Source organism: Leopardus geoffroyi, chromosome A3, assembly GCF_018350155.1.
Source record: "Leopardus geoffroyi isolate Oge1 chromosome A3, O.geoffroyi_Oge1_pat1.0, whole genome shotgun sequence".
Taxonomy (NCBI): Eukaryota; Metazoa; Chordata; class Mammalia; order Carnivora; family Felidae; genus Leopardus; species Leopardus geoffroyi.
In genome coordinates, this window is record NC_059336.1 from 28,625,954 (window position 1) to 28,646,343 (window position 20,390).

Genomic DNA, 20,390 nt, shown 5'->3' on the forward strand with positions numbered 1-20,390 from the left:
CCCAGAAGACGTGACACCAGAAAATGTTCACGAATATATTGTCAGGCATTCACAGCATTGGAAGTGCAGCTACGTTGCAATCTAATCCCAATGGAGAAGCAGGTGAGATAATTGAGATGCTTGTTTTCTTGTAAACTGTGCAGTTAGTTACAAGAAGGCAAGCACTCTCCAAACTACTCTAGGTAAGTCTTTAAAAAAAATAAACCACTTCCCTTTACAAGGTTTCTTTTTTTTTAATTAAAAAAATTTTTTAATGTTTTTTGTTTTATTTTTGTTTAAATTTTTTTTTAATGTTTATTTATTTTGAGACAGAGAGAGACAAAGCATGAACGGGGGAGGGGCAGAGAGAGAGGGAGACACAGAATCGGAAGCAGGCTCCAGGCTCTGAGCCATCAGCCCAGAGCCCGAAGCAGGGCTCGAACTCACAGACCGCGAGATCGTGACCTGGCTGAAGTAGGACGCTTAACCGACTGCGCCACCCAGGCGCCCCTGTTTTATTTTTTTAAAACAGAGAGAGCAAGCCAGGGAGAGGCAGAGGGAGGGGAAGAGAGAAATCCCAAGCAGCCTCTCTGCTCTCCAGCCAGAGCCCAATGAAGGGCTCGAAACCATGAACTGTGAGATCGTGACCTGAGCCAAAATCAAAGAGGTGGACGCCTAACTGACTGAGCCACCCAGGCGCCCCACCTTTCAAGGTTTCTAATGTTTCAAATGAGTGTTTACCAAATGGATAATAGTTTTACTGTCTTTTCATGTCTCTGTACATTCATAACTGGCAGTTGGGGGTTCCCAATGTGTTGAAAAAAGTTTCTAAAGTTCACAGAAAAATTGTTGCTTTTCCCTCTGATTATTGAGATCACGTCGCCTGGTTTTAGCTGCACCCGTCATTGTTTGGTCCTGCATCACTGTGCAAGTGAGCACTGTCTCCATTTATCATGTTGGCTGGTCTTAAGTTCTAGGAAAAGAATTCAGTTCAGGTATGAGCTGTGGGCACAAAGAGTGAGAGACAGAAATTGACATTTTATGTGGCTGGTTTAAGGAAGGTGTTTTTAATAAAGTGACATGACTGGAGAGCTTGAAAGAGGGAGAAACGGAGCCATACATATCTGTAGGGGGAAGAAACAGAGGAAGGATACAATCGGACTTCCGTTTCCGTAGGATCACTGTGACTGAACCCGGAGAGTCTGTTAGGGACGCGGCAATGGTCCAGGAAGGGATGCTGGTGGCCGGGACCAGGGGACAGCCTGGGAGCGAGCAGTGTGCAGGTGCTGGGTGGAGCTGCCTGGTGGGCGGGAGGAGGCTTGCCCTCGCTCCTGAGAGCTTTCCAGGAATTTTGCAAGCTAGTTGTTCCACTGTTGGCAGCTTGAAATTGGCCACGTTGGGAGTGTAGACGCCACAGAGGTGGACAAGCACCACAAATTGGGCTTCTTTTTCTGTCCAGACGTAGATGGTTTAACACCGTCTGGTCGCTGGACATACATTAGGAAGGCAGATTTGAAATGGGATATAAAGAAGGAAATCAAGGAAGGCTCCTGTCTTCTGTACTGCCAGCGTGTGTACATGAGCAGGGGGGTTGGAAAGGATGAAGGTGACAGAAGAGCCAGTGTTCCCATCACAGGGAGAGGAGGGAATCTTCTCTCTGGGATTGAGGGATAGGGCGGGTAGGCAAAGAGGAAGGAGGATCCTTTTTTCCCCTTCAAACCAGGATGGGATTCGTTTATATTTAAGAGGGATTGAAGAACCTTACCAAGGCTGGGGAGACGGGGGTTTGGCAGGAATAACCTGTTGGAGCATGGACTTGAATGTGTAGTTCATGACCACCGTCCCCAGAAGATGGATGAGAGATAGACTGGGGTGTGTACCAGGACTTGCTTCTCTCATTCTAGTAAGATATCCATGTGTCAGTCTCCACAGACGTTCCCATGGCCCCTGCTCCAGAATAGGTGTGAAGACCCAGCTCTGGGGGCATCGAGGTCTTTGAGGAGGAACAGCAGGAACTGTGGGCATTTGGGTCTCTGGGGAAGCAGGCATCTGGGGCAGGGTTGTGGAAGCTTCTAGTTGTTCCTTGTCTCAGGCTGGGCCCCTCAGGGAAGGAAGGAGGCAGCAGAGACCGAGGATGGCATGTAGCAGGGGAGGAAGGAAGGAGCCGTGGACCCATGTTCACGTTTCAGTATCTGCTCATCATTCCAGAAATGTTCTCCACGTGTCTCCTATGTCCTCGGTGCTGTTTTCCTCCCGGGACACCTGTAGTGAGAGTGCAGAAAGTCCCTGACATGGACTGTGCCTCCTCAGGCTTCTTCCCTAGGTCCTGATACCCCTTCCCCATCCTTTCCAGTCTGTCCCACGGAGGGTCAGAGCGGGAGCCGTCCTCAGAGCAGCCAGCGGGCACCTGTCAGCATTCCTCTAAATGTGGACACCTTGCGCCCAAATAATCTAGAGATGGTTTCTGTGGGGTTTCCCACCCAGGTGTTGCTCACTTAGCCCACTCCCTTCCCGGAAGCTGTAGGTCTCTCTGTACATCGTTTCATAGCCCTTGACCCCATCCACCTCTTACAGGGCCCAATAGTCATCCTGGGAGTTGGGAACCTCCCAGAGGGATCCCTGAGGCTCCAGAGGGTATGAAGGGAGGTGCGTCACTTGCCCTTTATTCCAGGTGGGCGCTGACCCTGTGTGACCTGTGGGCTGCCCTTCCACTGACCTGGCTCCTTCTGAGACTGACCTGGCCCTGCCCTCCTTGTCCATATCTCACCAGTGAATCCATTGCTTCCTGTGGCCATAGATGGCAGAGACAGAGACGAGCAGCAGCAGCTTGGGGCCCAGGAAGAGAGCCACCAGGAGTGGAGTGGACAGCTCTCGATCTGGAAATGAAGGGACAGGAGGCAGCATCAGAGAGGGATCCAGGAGTCCACTCCCAGGGGCCTCGACTTACTCCATCTGAGGGAACCTGCTTCCATCTATGCTCTGAAGCTCATGAATTTCCCCTGTGAGAGGCTCGAGGCAGAATTCAGGATAAGAAGTACCTCATCTTGCTCACCTCTGCTCAGGCTACTGGGTGTCCTTCCTGAGGGAAGAGCTGGAGACATGAGCACTCAGTAACATGTAAGTGAGGTTTGCTGACTTGTTCCCCACACCCAATGGGGCAGGTCTGACACTCTCTTCTGAGGAGGGAACAGGCTCATAGTTTACTGAGGGTCACAAGATGAGTGGGACTGTGCTGTCCTTAGGATGAATCTGAGACCTTGTGTTTGGACTAGGACAGTCCAACCTCTCAGGGTCATAGGAACGAATGTCAGCCTGGCCTCAAGTAGAGGAAGGACAGTGTCAAGGTGAGCAAGGTGCAAGTCTGCCCTTCTTTGTTCCACACGCGAGCCTCGATGACCCCATGTTCTTGTGCTGAGGGAGCCCTCGGGGTGGCCTGACGTCACAAGACCTGCTGGCTGGAGAACACCCTGGTTAGGAAAGGAAATGGGGTCTTAACCTGGGAGGGGCTTCAAACACCATCCCGCGCCCCTGGACCCCAGTACCAACATCAGGTAATAACATCGTTCTTTTGCACGTAGATCATTGGGTCTGCATGCATGACTTCAGATTCTTTGCCTTTTTACAGTGACTGGATTTTGCTCTTAGATTTACATCAAGAAATTCAAATACGTTTTTGATATATGGAATAATCTTAGAGGAAGGAGCAAAGACCCACCATTTTTACCCCTGGTGTGTCGGGGGACGGCAGGTCTCAGCTGGGTGGCCCTCTGGAATGTTTTCTCAGTTGCAAAAGCTGCATTGCCCATGTTTGCACCTGCTCCAGAGGGCAGCGTGCAGCAGAGGACTGGAGGAAGTTGGGGTACAGAGGTTTTGCCCCTCCGCTCCATTTAAAACAAGTCAAAAATAGCATCCAGTTCGCCTGTTCTCTGTGCAAGTATGACTTTTCTGTGCTGCACTGTGTTCAATATCTCCTTTTGCCAGTCTTGCCTCCTTCTCTAACTCATACCTGTGAATGGGCACCACACCACAGTGAGGTTTCTCCCTTCTCATATGATGTTAGAGTTTGCTTCCCAATACAGTTGACCTGCGGAGTTTGTCTGGGAGGGGTCTGGAAACCCAGCTCTAATGTGCAGATACCGACCTGGGTCTCAATCAGCTGGCTGGCCAAGAGGTCCCCTGCCTGGCAGGCAGAGGAACAGGGGAAGGTCCCAGCTTTCCCTGCTATTGTCACTGCTAAAAGCTCACAGTGGTGACCTGAGATGGAGTAAGTAGAGGTGGGGGGTAACCTGGTAATCTGGAAATCGGTTGGGAATTGTAAGAACTATTGGGTGGATGAGTGATGCTGAGCATCAACCCTTCAGGGAAAGACAATGCAGAACTCAGACTGGTTGATCTCTCATGATAGGTCATGTGTGAAAGAGGACTTTTGGGCAACATTGTAGACTCCCACCTATTAGATCCCGAGGGCAGAAAAAGCTGAGGACATAATTGGGTCCGACATAATTATAAGAATATTGGTGCTACAAAGAGGATTGAATTCTCAGCTTCAGTATACTGCTCTGCTAGAACAGGGCCGTGATGGGGAAATACGGGAGACAAGTACTGATGTGGGATAGGGACTTTGGGGACAAGGCATTCAAAGCCCTCAGGGCACTTGTGTCTGCTGAGGACAAGGCAGCAGCTTAGCTACTCATCTCTGAATACAGCTTCTGAACCCAAAGAAGAAACAATAACAGGACAGAAAATTCTATGGAGACCTGGCTTTCAGAAGTCCTTGAAGAGCAATGGCCAAACTCCAAAATGTCTGGGAGACAAAAGGGAAATATCACACAATCTGAAGGCACAATATCTTACACTGCTGCCCTCCCACCCTCACCAGCCATAGGAAAGGGCAGGTGAAGAAGACAAGGGCAGTTATACAAGATGCCGGAGAGTTTTTCAGAAATCCTACTGCCAATATTAAATCCAACTTCAATGAGAAAATATTGGAAATGTGTCCTGCACATCAGGACACAGATCACAGAAAATAGTTTCAAAATCTGCCTGACTTAAGACGGTTGGCCCAGATTCCCCAGAGTCTGTGGTCCCTGACATGGCAAGGTAGACTGTGTGGTAACCAGCTATGGTCTTGAGTGGGTCATTATCTTGGACTATCGGAGTGGAGCCAACAGAATCACAGAGACCTTTACAAGTGAAGGAGGGAGGCAGGAGAGTGGGAGCAGGCGGCATATTGACCGCAGCAGAGGGTAGTCCGGAACGGGACCCTAGGAGCTGGAACAGCAAGGACACAGACTCTCCCCCTGTTCCCCCAGATGGAATGCAGCCCTGCCAACTCATTGTAGACTTTCTGCCTCTAGAAGTGGAGGAAAAAAATTGTGTTGTTTGAAGCCACTAAGCGTGTGCTAATGATTACAGCAGCAATAGGAACCTGATGCAGGGAGTCAGGGAAATTTAAAAAGATAGATGTGCATAAAGGGGGCAGGCATGATTTAAAATGCATAACTTTGGGGGAAAGACAAACGAGATTCAAGAGGTGCTGTTTCAAAGTTGAGTGGTGAAGGGAAGAAGGAAAAATGGGACAGGCACACGTGGCATCCTGAAAGAAGAACAGAAAGATCAGAGGACTCAGAACCTCTCTCCTCCAAGAGCCCAAACCGGCCAACCAACCCCTTTAACATACCCGGTGATGCTATACTGAGAGAACAGAGGTCTCTTAAACTAGAAGTGTTATAAAATACCTCAATACCATAAACGTGAACCGAAAGATGTGCATTCTTATTCCAACCCGTTGGGCCAATTATCACAGTGACTGGAGCCCTGGGATGCCCAGGGGAGGCTGTGGCATCCTGGTGCAGCAGGGTCACATAGGCATCCAGCTCTCCAACCCAGACAACCCTAATGTCCATTTCCGGTCTTAGCACACAAGCAAGTTTGCTAGTTCAGGCACACTGGAAGCACCAGAAGTAACAGCCTTGGTATGAGTTCTAGTGCAAGGCCAAAGACTAAAAACCTAACCCAGGCCAGTCCAGAAGAGGTGGTGTTGATTTGCCTCTTCCTGCCTTCCTGGTTCAGTATAAGACTGACCCCTGGAAATCATATGAGGTCCAAGAATAGGAGGACTCTGAAAGGTGGAAGAGGAAGTCAGGCAGCCTAGATGCCTGCAGTCTGGAAGAACACAGCACCAGGTATCCTGGCTCCACACTCCTGACTCCCCAAGTGCAGAAGGAAGTCCAGGTGTGGCATTCAAACAAAGAAAGACTGGTATCAATCATCCTAGCTCCCATTTCAAAAAATGAGGAGGAGCAAAATAAACCCCAGTCAAGCAGAATGGGGAAAAAAAGAGGAGAAAAAACAATGAAATTGAAAATACACAATGGAGGAAATCACCAAAACAAAAGAGTTTGTGGAAAAGATCAATAAAATGGAAAAACTTCTAGTAATTCTGACAATGAAAAAAAAGGCAAGTAGTTCTGATATCAGGAAAGAAATATGATATCACTACAGAGCCTACAGACATCAAAACGATACCAAGGTAATACGATGAGAACTCTGTGGATAGAAATTGGACAACTCAAGAAAATGGACCAGCTTCCTCAAGCATCCGCAAGCATCCAATATGAAATGAAGAATTTGAGTAGCCCTAGGTATTCATACTCTCTCTCTCTGTATATATATATCCATATATCCATATCCATATGTATATATATATATATATATATATATATATATATATACATATATATATGTATATGTAAAAAGGAATTGTGGAGTCCCATGTGGTTTCACAGGAAAGTTTTTGCAAGCATTTCGAGATGAAAGAAAACCAAGTTTGGTACACAGAATAAGTCTTAGAAGAAATTTTGGAAAATCTGAACATAGGTTCCATTTTAGCTGATAGTGGGAAATTACTGTTAATTTTACAAAGTATGTAATGGTACTGGCTTTGTTGAAAAACGAAAGTCATTAATCACATGACCACACAATTATGGACTCCATTTGCAACCGGATGTGCATCCATGACTGAGTCATTAGTGGACGCAGTTAGGCAGTACCTCTAGTGTTAAGAGAAGTTGTTCTCCCCTTCCTATCTCTCCTCTCCTAGTTGGCGGGGTCACGGACACTCGGTGACCCAGTGTTGACCCAGCAATGAGGACAGTGTCATGGGGTATGTTAGAAGGAAATGGGCCTTTGAAAGGTCTTCTGGAACAAAGACTCCTGGAAACATGGCTCAAACTCCTCCATATATTGTAAGAGCCAGATAAGATATAATTTGGTCATAGAAAGGGGACCTGTAGGTCCTTGGGACAATGCCCAGCTGTTATCTCTAACATGTTTGTCATATAGGCTGGTGGTCCCTGTCCTCGGGGACTCAGGTTTCTCTCGATTCGTTTAGCCCATCACCTGGACTAAGGGCAGGACATCTTCTCCATCTGTCCCCCATTGCTCCCTGAGTCGGTCCTGTAAACTTCCAAGCTCCCAGGGTGGTTGTAGCAGGAAGAAGACCAGAAATGAACTGGAATTGGCATCAAGTAAATGTGCAGTGAGTAATCATGATTATTGCTGGCCTGTTGTCCCAAAGCAGGGGACAAAGGTGGTTTGTGCTGTGAGCACCCATGGTCACCAGGGAGTCTGGTCCAGACTCAACACTCTGTCCTCAGGGTTCCCGTCCAGAATTTCAGAGTGGCAAGTGCAGACCTTTGCTGAGAAGGGGATAGAAGGGTGTAAGAAGGATCGATATGAAGCCCAGGTGAGAACGAACAGAAGGAGGAGGTGGCTGGCCTGGCGTGGTGACATAATTACTGTCGGGTGAAGGTGCAGGAGGCAGGATGCTAGCGACAAGATCATCTCCCTCCCTCTGTTGTTTCCTTCTCTAATGCATGTTTCTGTCAAAAGATCTAAAAAGCTATGTACCAAAATCTTAACAGTGGTCACTCTTGGAGCACGAGCTTTGGGGAGGGAAGCTCATATCAAAATTCTACTTTATGTCTGTAGACCTCTAGATTATTCTATAATAGGCATGAATGACTGCTTTTCACATAAAAAAAGAAAAGATAGAATTTAAAGTGCCAGGTCAGTTGGCATCTCAGACTCACCGTGGGTCGTATGGGCTTCCTGGTCCTTCTGGTGGGCAGAGACCACAAGGGTATGGTTTTTGGTGACCGCGGGCTGCCCGTCATGCTGCACCTGGCAGGTGAAAACCACATCTTCCCTGTGGGCGGATAAATTCACCAGGAGCCAGCTCGTCCAGTTAAAGGTCCCATCCTTGTTCTCTATGAGGTTCGAGGCCGTCGAGGCCGTTTCTGTTCGGGACACGTTTCCGTTCTCCAACCAGGTCAGCTGGAGGCGCTGGGGGTAGAACTTCTTCACTTGGCAAATGACCTTCACCTGGTCCCCTGTCACGGGTTGCTGGGCAACCTCCAAGGTGGGTGGAACTGAAACAGCACCGAGCAGAAGCTCTGACCTCATGGAACAGACACATCACCAGGGAGGGGCTCCAGAACTTAGCTCCCCCCATGCAGCAAGGGAATCACCCAGATCAGTGCTAGGCATACAGCTGGTGCTCAAACACTGAGGGTAGTCTTTGCATGCGAATGAAATCCCTAAGCACAGTGCCCAGACACAGTAGGTGCTCAAGGTACCTACTGGTAGCTCCTATTAGGGTAATGATGAGTGAAATCGAGCCCCCAGCATGCATTTGGAATCGAATAACTAGCAAAATCCATGAAATCACCAAGCACACAGTGGCTGGATTACAGTAGGTGCTCAATAATTGGAGTGGCTATGGGAAAGTAAATCAAACTACCTAGCACGGTAGGTGTTCACCCGGAACTGCCGTTAAAACAGGAGGAGGTGACGGTACCCCTGGGTGCCCGGTGGTTGGGAGGGTCCGTCAGGAGGCAGGTTCCAGGGGATGGAAGGCCGGGAGCACGGAGTGGGGGAGGGGCAGGCTGGGAGGCTTGGGGGCCGCAGCTGGGCTTGGGCCGGGGGTGACGGGCATCTACCTCGGAGGGTCTCGGACAAGTTGGCAGTCCCACGAAGAGGAGGGCCCCCCTGCAGGGTCACGTGGGCCACCTCGCAGATGACCTGGGAGCGAACGTCCCCCGGGGCCAGCGGCAGCGTGGTTGTGCTGAAGATGCTGTAGGAAGCGCTGTCTCCCTCTGGGTCCACGGTGGTCTGGGAGGCTGCCAGCTCCTTCCCGTTTTTGAACCATTTCAGGGTGACGTTTCTGGGGGAGAAGCCGTGGGACTCGCAGGTGAAGCTCACAGTCTGCTCAGGTGTGGCCCTGGCCGTGGGGCCCGACACCACGGGGGGAGAGGGTTTGGCTACAAGAGGAGCATTTACGAGAGTAAGCATGACTCTGGTCATCCTCAGCAACGACAGGCATGTGACACTGTGCAGAACCCTCGCATGGATTATTTTTTAGCCCTGCTGATAGTGTTGGGAGGGCGGTGTCGGAGACTGACTGAGTCAGGGGCAGGGCCCGCGTGCAATTCCAGCCTAAGTTCAAAGTCCCCCTTGTCTTCTCTCCCAGGGGACTTCCTACCAATCTGGGCACCGGAAGGACATTTCTGGTGGGTGTCACTCTCGGTGTCCACCTCCTCCTCCTACAGTACCCAGAACAGAGCTTGCACATAGCAGGTGCTTAGTAAATGCCGAGTGTAGAGGATTCTGGACACATCGACATGAGTGCTATTTGGAGGCAGATGTGAGGATGGGCCTTGTGACTAGCATGTCTCCCAGACTTTCAGTCTCTCACCCTGGGAACCAGAGGGCTGGTCAGGATTGAAAAAGGGAAGAGCTGGGAACCTGCAGACCGCGGTTCCAGATTTTCCCACCGTTTAGCAGCCGTGGGGCCTTCAGCAAATAGCACAACCTCTCCAGGCCTCAACTTTCCTGATCCGTGGAAGGGGCTCATTCAGGGGCACCCGCCAAAGCACCTGATCCTTATCTGTTGCTCAGACAGTGGAGGCCATTCTTACTGACTTGCCGTCACAACCAGGGGACGGAGCGATACTCACCGCTCACGGTGACCTGGGTGCCTGGTCCAGACTTAAACTCCACATCGGGGTTCCCTTTCTGGAACTTCACGCAGTAGTAGGTTCCCGTGTCTTCTGGGGTGATGTTACTGATGCGGATGGAAAAGTCCGTGTTGTTTCTCCTTGTGGCGTCTGAAACATTTGTTACTCGAGGGGAGTGAGGGTCTCCTCTGAAACTGAAGATTAACTCCCGGCCTGGCCCTGTGCCCCTGAACCACTCGACCTTCCCAGCGGGCTGCAGGGAGGTCAGGGTGCAGTGAAGAGTGGCCGTCTGTCCGGCTGCCACAGACACCGACTTCTCGGGCTGGATCACCCGCAGTTCCGCCTCACCTGCCACACCTGGAGGGAGAACAAAACAGCTACTTATGATCCTTGTTTGATCCTGTCCGTCTGCTCAAGTGTTTATCCAAAACAGCTTTCACTGAGTGCACACCGTGAGCCCAGCCCGCTGCGTGTACAGGGCATGTAGCCCTCGCGATGAACCTGTCACACGGGACCCTGTTACAGAGGAGGAAAGCAAAACACAGAGAGATTCAGTTTTGTGGCACACGGCAGGCGGACGGCCCCAGCCCTCTCTGAAAGCGTCGTGCTTCGCCAAATGATCCTGCATGTCTGTGTTCTGGCCCCTTGGGGTGTTACACTTTCTGGTCTCTTGCATTAGGTGGGGCCGTGAGACTTCTTTAGACCATTGTGTGTGAGAGGAAGTGATGGATGTAGTTTCTGGGCTGTGTGTTTAACTTCTGGAACCTCTATGGATCAACTTCCCTCCTTCACAAGCACGTGTACATGCTGGGGTCTGTCTCAGCAGCCTGGATGCTTGAGAGACAGTGATGGGCAGAGCTTTAAACACTCCATAAGCATGTAGTTTCATAAGAAGTAAAACATTCAAAAATAGGTGGTTTTTTCCCCCTCATATCGTAATCATTTTAGTTTCTGAATGCTATTGCAACACTTTTAAAAACTTAATGCCAAAACCTACAGAAGTTTATTATCTTCCAATTCTTGAGGTCAGAAGTCCAAAATTGGTGTTGCTGGGTTAAAATCAAGGGTCAGCTGAGCTGCGTTTCTTCTGGAGTTATTGTCTTTGTCTTTCCAAATTCTAGAAGCTGCCCACAATCTTTTTCTCATGGTTTCCCATCTTCCAATCACTCCAGATTCTTGCCTATCTTGTCACCTGTCCTTCTTTAACTTTGATTTCCATGCCTCATTCTTATAAGGACTCTTGTGAATATATTTGGGCCACTTTGATAATCTCGGATAATCTCCCCATTTAATAGTCTTGAGTTAATCACTGCGGCAAAATCTCTTTTGCCATGTAAGAGAAAACTATTCACAGGTTCTAGGTATTATAATATGGACTTCTTTGAGGGGGGATATTGTTCTTTTTACCACATATGTATCCACAGAGTATTACAGAAACCAGTTACTATAAAAAACCTTTGTATGAACCATTGTTATACAGGCTAAGAAGCAGGCAACTTACTGGAATCTGGAAGAAAGTCTTTTCAAGCAGTGAACTGGTGAAATAGTTTGTGAAATAAAATGAGAAATCAACAACAGAACCAGAAACTGGACATTCTCAAATATATAGAAACAAAACAACTCCTTCTTAAAAAATAAAAACTTAAGCAAAAAGGAATCACAAGGGAATTTAGAGAACACCTTGAGATGAATGAAAATGGAAACACAACTTCCCCAAACTACAGTCTGCGATGAAAGCAGCTCTAGAGGGAAATTTATGGCTGTAATGCCTACATTTAAAGAGAGGAAAGATCACAATTCAGTTAACAACTATGGACCTTGAGAAATCAGAAAAAGAAGAGGAAAAATAAACCAGAAGGTAGCAGAATGAAGGAAATAAAAAGGAGTAGTATCTCTATGCTATATACAAATAAAATGTGAAAAAAAAAAAAAAACAACAACAGAGGGGAACCCTTTTGCACTGTCGGTGGGAATCCAGACTGGTGTGGCCACCTTAGAAAACAATATGGAGGTACGTAAAAAAAAATTAATCATAGCACTACCTTATGACCCAGAAATTGCACTACTAGGTATTGATCCAAAGGATACAAAAATGCTGAATCAAAGGGGCTTATGAATCCCAATGTTTATAGCAGCACTGTCAACAATAGCCAAGTTATGGAAAGAGCCAAAGTATCCATCAACTGATGAATGGATAAAGAAGATGTGGTATGTGTGTGTATATATATACATACATGTGTGTGTGTGTGTGTGTATATATACACACACACACACACATACATACATACATGCAATGTATATAATACTATATACATATAATACACTAATATATATACTATATAGTGACCTACAATATACATAGTAAATACTATAATACAATGTATATGAATACGGGCACTTGTTGCATGAGCACTGGACGTTGTACGGAAACCAATTTGACAATAAATTTTATTTAAATAAAAAAAGAATGAAATCTTGCCATTTGTGACGACATGGATGGAACTAGAGGGTATTATGCCAAGTGAAATAAGTCAGACAAAGATACCAAATGAGCTCACTCCTACATGGAATTTGAGAAACTCAACAGATGAACATAGGGGAAGGGAAGGAAAAATGAGATAAAAAGAGAGAGGGAGGCAAACCATAAGAGACTCTTAAATACAGAGAACATACTGAAGGTTGCTGGAGGGGAGAGAGATGGGGGGATGGGTTAAATGTGTGATGGAAATTAAGGAGATCACTCTTTGAGATGAGCACTGGGTGTCATATGTTAGAGATGAATCACTGGGTTTTACTCCTGAAGCCAAGACTACAGTGGGTGTTAACTATCTTGAGTTTAAATAAAATCTTAGAGGAAAAATAAAACCAATATCAACAGTCAAAACCAATATCAACAGTCAAGACTCAAGTGCATTTCTCTAAGTGAGTGGTGACCAATTCAAAAAGGAAATTAGCAAACAATTCCACTAGCACTAACATCATACTTAGTAGTAAATTGTTTTCATGGGGATGAAAGGCTGTACACCAAAAAGTGTAAAACAATTTTGCTGAAAGAAATGAAAGAAGACATAAATAAATGGAAAAACTTCCTCTGTTCGTGCATTGGAAGACTTCATATTGTTAAGATGTCAATACTACCTAAAGCGATCTACAGATTCAATACAATTGTTATCAAAACCCCCATGGCACTTTTTTTTTTTTTTTTTTTTTTTTTTTTTGCCGAAATGGAAAAGCCCATTCTAGAATTCATACGCAGTTTGAAGGGTCTCAGATAACCAAACAATCCTGGAAAAGAAAATAGTTGGGAAACTCATACTCCTTGATTTAAAAACCTACTACATAGTATAATAATTAGAGTACTGTAGTACTGAAAAGGAATAGAGATATAGAGCAATGGAATTGAATGGAGAGCCTAACAATAAACCCTCACATATATGGTCAAATGATTTTCAACAAGAGTGCCAAGACCATTCAGTGGGGGAAAGAGTGATCTTTTCAACATGAAAAGAAACACGGGAAAACTGAGTATCTACATCCAAATAAGGAAGTTGAACCCTCACCGTACTCTGTATAGAACAATGAGCTCAAATTGGATGAAGGGACCTAAATACAAGAGCTAAATCAATAAATCAATAAATCAAACAAATTTTCAGAGAAAAAACTGTAGGGAAAAATTGTGATATTGGATTTGGCAATGATTTATTGTATAAGAAACCAAAAGCAAACATAGCAAACTAAAACATATTTGAAATGGACTTTATGAAAATTAAAAAAAATTGTTGCAGGGGTCCCTGGATGGCTCAGTCCAGTATGTGCCTAACTCAGGCTCAGGTAATAAGCTCATGGTTCATGGATTCAAGCCCTCCATTGGGCTCTGTGCTGGTGGCGCAGAGCCTGCTTAGCATTGTCTGTCACTCTCTCTTTCTGTCCCTCCCCTACTTCTGTGCTGTCTCTCTTAAAATAAATAAGTAAATTAAAAAAAAAAAACAAAAACAAAACTTTCAGGCAGCAGAGGACAAAATCAAAAGTGAAAGAGAACTCACAGAATGGGAGGAAATATTTGCAAAGCATATGTCTCCGAAAGGATCAATAACCAGCATATAAAAAGAACTCGTACAATTCAACAACGAAATAATGAACAGCCCAGTTGAGAAAAAGGACCTAGGACTCCAATAGACATTTCCTCAAATAAGATATTCAAGTGGTGAGTAAGCACATGAAAAGATGTTGGACATCACTAGTCATTAGAAAAATGAAAATCCAAACCACAGTGAGATACCACTTTCCCTGAGAATGGCTTTTACCAAAAACAAAATAAAGCAAAACCCAAATACATACAAGAAAATAAAAAATCAGGATAAAAGGATTGGGTAAGCTGTGGATAAGTTGAAACCATCGTACATCGTCGGTAGGAATAAAAAATGGTGCAGTCACTGTGGAAACTGGTGTTTTCACTAAAATTGAAATATAGAATTTACCATATGATCAGAATGTTCCATTCTTAGGCAAACACCCCCCAAATTACTGGTGTGTACTCAGATCTTTGTCCATCCGTGTTCATAACAGTATTTTTCATGATAACCAAAAGGTAGCAGAAAAAATTCATATCTATCCGTAGATGAGTGGATAAGAGGTGTTGATGTAGATATATACACTGGACTTCTTCTATTCAACCTTAATAAGCAGTGAGAGTCTGATATGTACTATACAATGGATCAACCTAAAAAAATATCACTTTCAGTGAAATATGCCAAATACAAAAGGACAGGCATATGATTCTACTTACATGAAGTATCTACAAGAGACAGGTTCATAGATACAAAAAAATAAAATAGAGATTATCGGTGGCTGTGGGGGAAGACGGAATGGAGAATTCTTGTTAATGGATGCAAAGTGTCTGCTTCGGTTGTGGAAAAAGTTCCTGAAATGCACAGTGGTGCTGACTTCCCAACTTTGTGAATGTACGTGAGGCCACTGGCTTATACCGTTAAAAATGGTGAGAGGGTCGGGGCGCCTGGGTGGTGCAGTCGGTTAAGCATCCGACTTCAGCCAGGTCACGATCTCACAGTCCGTGAGTTCGAGCCCCGCATCAGGCTCTGGGCGGATGGCTCGGAGCCTGGAGCCTGTTTCCGATTCTGTGTCTCCCTCTCTCTCTGCCCCTCCCCCGTTCATGCTCCTGCCCCTCCCCCGTTAGTGCTCTGTCTCTCTCTGTCTCAAAAATAAAAAAAAAAAGACGTTAAAAAAAAAATGGTGAGAGGGTAGATTTTATATGATGTGTAGTTTAGCATAATTAGAAATACGGCTTCAGAGAAGGTGATCGCCCCATGTAGAGCCTTTGAGTTGGACTAAATGGCTCGAGGACAAAGAAAATGTATTGTTCCAGGGACTGGTAGATTTGAGAAACATGTCCTTGAAGGAGGACATAGCACCATGGGAACACCTAAACAAAGGAAATAGTAGTCTGCAAATTTTTCCGTGTTCTGAAAAGAGTTGTGGGAGGTGGCCTATGTCGGGACATGGAGTTATACATTGAAGGGACACAGTCATTTTGGGGGCATTCATTTCACTGCAAGTGCAAGACTTTACAGTTGGATTTCACTGCCTAAGTGACTAGCCAATCTCTCGAGACATAGAGAAATACAAAATATTTCCTTCCTCTTGAAGTGTCCTAAAAACTAGGCAGGCATATAAATCAGAGGAGAGGGCTACTGGAAACCACACATACATACATCCTGTGTTCTTTTCTATTTCTTAGCTACTCAGGGAGAAAAGGTGTGGTTCGCTCTTACAGAGTGTGAGCTGGTAAAACCCTGCACTGAGCACAATTTGAAACCAACCATGCCTCCTAAGGAGGGTGCATGCTATCACAGGCAAGTCTTGGGTGTGCCAAGAGCATCAGGTGGTTTGATTTGTAAGTCTGGAGAGGAAAGGTGGGGTGAGGAAGCCGAACTGCTAAGACAAACGGGAAGAAATAGGCATGCATCTTGGGGAAGGAAATGGAGGGAACAGGGGGGTGGGGGGAGGAGGTGAGAGGGATTAGAGGGTCAAGAGGAGCCAGGGAGAGGTGTAAACTCTGCCATCTGTGTATCTGTAATCCTCATATTTCCCTGTGTGGCCCAGGCCTTGCCCTTGAACTCTGGATTTGTATGTCTGACCAGCCACTCACCACTTTACTTCGATAGAGGTAAACTTCTCACAGTTAACTCGTCCCAAACTGAACTCGGTTTCCAGCACGTCCTTGTACATCTCAGCGGAGGCACCTTTATTCTCCCCGACGCTCAGGTCCAAACCCTCGGGAGCCTCTCTTTCCACCCCAAATCCTGTGTATCAGGAGATCCTGTGGTCTCTCCTTCTGCATGCACCCACAATCTGACCTCTTTCCCCTTTCTGTCCTGGCTGCTGTCTTGGTGCACACCATATGTCCTTGTTTGCACGAATGCAGGAAGCTCTTGAATGCTCTAGTTCCTTCTGTGTATGCCCTGTGGTAGTCTAATCTCAACCAAATCCTAGAATAAGTTAAAACGCATGTCGCATCATGCCACTTGTGTCTTCAAAACTTTGCAATGGCAACCGTTTCACTCAGAGTAAAAGCCCAAATCCTTGAACAGAGCGGGAGGGTCAGGGCATGTGCACATGCTGTTCCCATACTGTACAGGAAGGCTTTTCTTCCAGAAGATCACATGGCCCACACCCCCACCTTCTTATAATCTTGCTCAAATCTCCCTTCTCAGTGATGCCCACCCAGGCTGCCTCTTTATTTAAAAAAAATTTTTTTTTAATGTTTTTATTTATTTTTGAGACAGGGAGAGACAGAGCATGATCGGGGGAGAGGCAGAGAGAGAGGGAGACACAGAATCCGAAACGGGCTCCAGGCTCTGAGCTGTGAGCACAGAGCCTGACGCGGGGCTGGAACTCACAGAGTGTGAGACCATTGTCTGAGCTTAACCGACGCTTAACCCACTGAGCCACCCAGGTGCCCCCAGGCTGCCTCTTTAAATACATCCTACCCTAAAGAGTCTCTCATTATCTTAGCCAGCTGTACTATTATGTTTCTTCTAACACTCATCGCTTTCTGGTATGTTGTGTTATTTGCTCAATTGGTATATCTATCGTTTCCAGTCTTTTTGTTCATCATGATATAACTTCCACGAGGGCCACTACTTTCTCTCTTTTAATAACCAGTACTTCGTAAGCTCATGTAACAGTTCTTGGCACCTTGTAGTTATCCAGTCAATATTTATGCAATGTGTGAATTTGCATAGGGCAATCCCTTTCTGAGAACTTGGAGTCTATTTTCAGTGGAGAATTTCTCAGGAAATTATGAGAAGCCGAGTGTCCCATGAAGATGTCTTGGTGAAGACAATCATTTGCATATACCCAGGAAGCAGAAGAGCCCCAGAGAAGCAAACCACAAATGCTCTCACCCACATCGCCTTCCCTACACCCGCTGGCAGATCTGCAAACTTCAAGGGATGGATGTGGGGCCACAGGGTTTGAGAAGAGCAATGGTTAGACCCGTGAGATCTAGACTCAGACTGCCTGAGTTCAAACCATAGCCCTGCCTTCACCACTGAGTGACCTTGGACTTTTCTGTGCCTACTTTTCTTATCTGTAAGCTAAGGGACAAAAATGTCTACCTCGGATACAAAGATCCCAGGAAATAACAGACGCGTGCATTTCCAAGTGTGTGTGGCACAGGGTGAGTGCTCAGGAAATTGGAAAGGGATTATGCACGAGATTTCCTGAGGCCTGGAGGCATCAGCCGATGCTAGATAATTGGGATCAGGATATAAGTACCAGTGTAGATCGCATAGGCAGGAATCTCCACTTCTTGTATCCCCCTTTCCCCTCTTCACTCTGATCCAGCATGGAAGAGGACCACCAAGGCAGTAATACACAAAGTTCTCATCGTTTGACCCAGAAGGAAGTTTACTTGCCTTAAGAGCTTGGTGGAGAGTGAGCAGTAAGTTTAAAGAAGTAGAAAAAGAGGGTGACTAGCTGAGAGGCAGCTAACCAAACGTGTGTTCGATGTACATTTCATGTAGAGTGGACGTGATGTGAAGGCAACAGTAAGGAAAGCGCTTTCAAATATGCTGTGTGTGTGCACACGCCCATGTGTGTACCCTTCCTCATGCCCACTCCTACGTGTACACACACAAGTGCATTCCCAAGTATGCATGAAGTGTGGCCCATCATGCTAGCATACAGATCACTTTGAGGATTTCATGAAATTGTCATACATGTTGAAAGCTCAGTAAAAGATTTGGTGCATAAGGATCACCCAACACATCGTTAACCAGAGTTTGGGAGGACACACAGCAGAACTGGAACTCTGGAGACCTCGGAGTGTGGTAAGTGATGCCTCTTCTTCTGTTTCCCTCTCTGTATTTTCTGATGTTTGTTTAGTTAGCCTCCACTGAGAAGCCGAGCAGCATAACACGGTGGAAAGAATGAACCGTGGAGCTGGGTGGCCTGGACGTGAATCCCGGCAGATGCACTGACTTAGGTAGCTGACATTGGGCCATTAACTCTCTTTGCCTGAATTTCTCCATCTGCTGATCAGGAGTACAGTCCTAGCTATCAGGCGGGGGTGTTGTGAGCATTAAATAATTTAATACATACACTTGTCCTTGTGGCTGATGAAAGCACCCGCTGTTTGGATATCGCTGGTAACCAGCTTCAGGTGATGGATCCATACACACAATGCTCCCATCCCTGATTTCCTGCTCTCAGATGACACCCAGTCCTTGGCCTTCTGTGGCAGCCCCGCACAGCACACCTGTCCTTACCTGGAGGCCCTTCAGGTCCAGGGATAGGGGGAGGTTGAGGAGGTAGGGAATGGGGATTATACCTCAAGGGGATGCTTACCTGTGAGTTCCAACAGCAGAGGCAGCAGCAGGTAAGAAGGAGGATGGGGCCCCGAGGCAGGGGCTGACATTGTGGAGGTCTGGGGATCCTGCCCTGTGCAAATGTGTGTGCTGGGGAGAATAGGCCCTCTGTTCTGTAGAGAGGAAAAGCCTGCCTCCTCCTATGATTAAGAGGAAGTGCCCATGATGGGGTGACGTGGCTGTGAGTTAGCAATCTGCTTCTAGATTGTGAAATAGAAGTCAGGCAGAGAAGGCCTCCCTTGCTGAGGGATCCTGTCACATTTCAGAGAGAGTGGAGAGGCCCGGGAGAGATCATGCTTCCTCCCTGCACGGGGCCTCTCCCCGCTCTTGAGGCCCCAAGTTGGGTATAGAGATTACCGAAGTCAAATGGAGCAATGTTTTCTTTTCAGCAATGTTTTCTTTTATAGATTGTGCTTCCTGTGTCTGATCTAAAATGTCTATGCTAAACCAAGGCCATTAAATTCAGTTTTGTTTTTTTCCTATAGTTTCTTCTAGAAGTTTTATAGGTAGCCTTTCAATTTACGTCTATGATCCATTGATCATATTAAGTTGTTCTTAGTATTTTTGTGTATACTGCATAGTCACATTATGATAAAGTAATATTCTTTAGACAATATTAAGTTTTGTTTATGTTATAAGGAAACAGTCAAGAATCTTCTCCTTCTTTCTACATATGAATATCTAATTGTTCCAACACCATTTGTTGTAAAGACTATCCTTTCCACATTGAGTTGCGTTGGCACATTTTTCAAACGTCTCTTGACCAAATACGTATTATGTATGGGTCCAGTTCTTTTTTTTTCATGCCAGGGCAAATTTTATTTTGGAAATATTTAACAAAATTTTATTTTTAGGGTTGACATGCAGTGCTGTATTAGTTTTAGGTGCACAACACAGTAATTTGATGATTCTATGCATTATGCAACACTCACCATGGTATGCATAGTCACCATCTGTCATCATGTAACATTATTCCAGTACTGTTGACTGTATTTCCCTGTGCTGTTCACTTAGCCCTGGGGTTTATAGGCAAAGTAGTTTTTTGTTTTTTAAGTTTTATTTAAAGTGTAGATAGTTAACATACAGTGCAAGATTGGTTTCAGGGGTAGATTTCAGTGATTCATCAATTATATTCAACCCCCAGTGCTCATGATAACAAGTGCCTTCCTTAATACCCCAAAGCCATTTAGCCCACCCCCAGCCCACCTTCCTTCATCAACTTTGAGTTTGTTCTTAATCATTAAGACTCTCTCATGGTTTTATTCCCTCTCTTTGTTTTTCCTTCCGCTCATATATGTTCATCACTATTATTTCTTAAATTCCGCATATGGGTGAAATCATATGGTGTTTGTCTTTCTTTGACTTTCTTTTGCTTAGCATAATACATCTAGCTCCATCCACATCATTGCAAATGACAAGATTTCTTTTATTTTGATGGCTGAGTAATAATATTCCACTGTGTGTGTGTGTGTGTGTGTGTGTGTGTGTGTGATCTTTTTGGTTT

General features: G+C 45.9%; 1 protein-coding gene across 1 annotated transcript; it reads right to left on the reverse strand.

Annotated features, from left to right (window-relative positions):
- Positions 1–1,433: 1,433 nt before the first annotated feature.
- Positions 1,434–18,936, reverse strand: LOC123579823 (signal-regulatory protein beta-1-like). Its single transcript, XM_045443830.1, has 6 exons — positions 18,867–18,936; positions 9,999–10,355; positions 8,982–9,302; positions 8,073–8,411; positions 2,747–2,855; positions 1,434–2,241 (listed from the first exon to the last, which is right to left on the reverse strand). The coding sequence occupies exons 1-6, from the start codon at positions 18,934–18,936 to the stop codon at positions 2,208–2,210; spliced, it is 1,230 nt and encodes a 409-aa protein (XP_045299786.1). The 3' UTR covers positions 1,434–2,207.
- Between the last annotated feature and the right edge of the window lie 1,454 nt (positions 18,937–20,390).

What these genes read in the sequence shown, in the direction of transcription:
- LOC123579823 (XM_045443830.1), bottom strand. Translation starts at nt 18,936, where the DNA reads ATGTCAGCCCCTGCCTCGGGGCCCCATCCTCCTTCTTACCTGCTGCTG. An exon ending in CTTGTCCGAGACCCTCCGAG is followed by an intron (nt 8,412 to 8,981) that starts GTAGATGCCCGT and finishes GTGCTGTTTCAG; the next exon opens with TTCCACCCACCTTGGAGGTT. An exon ending in AGGAAGCAATGGATTCACTG is followed by an intron (nt 2,242 to 2,746) that starts GTGAGATATGGA and finishes CTCTCACTACAG; the next exon opens with GTGTCCCGGGAGGAAAACAG.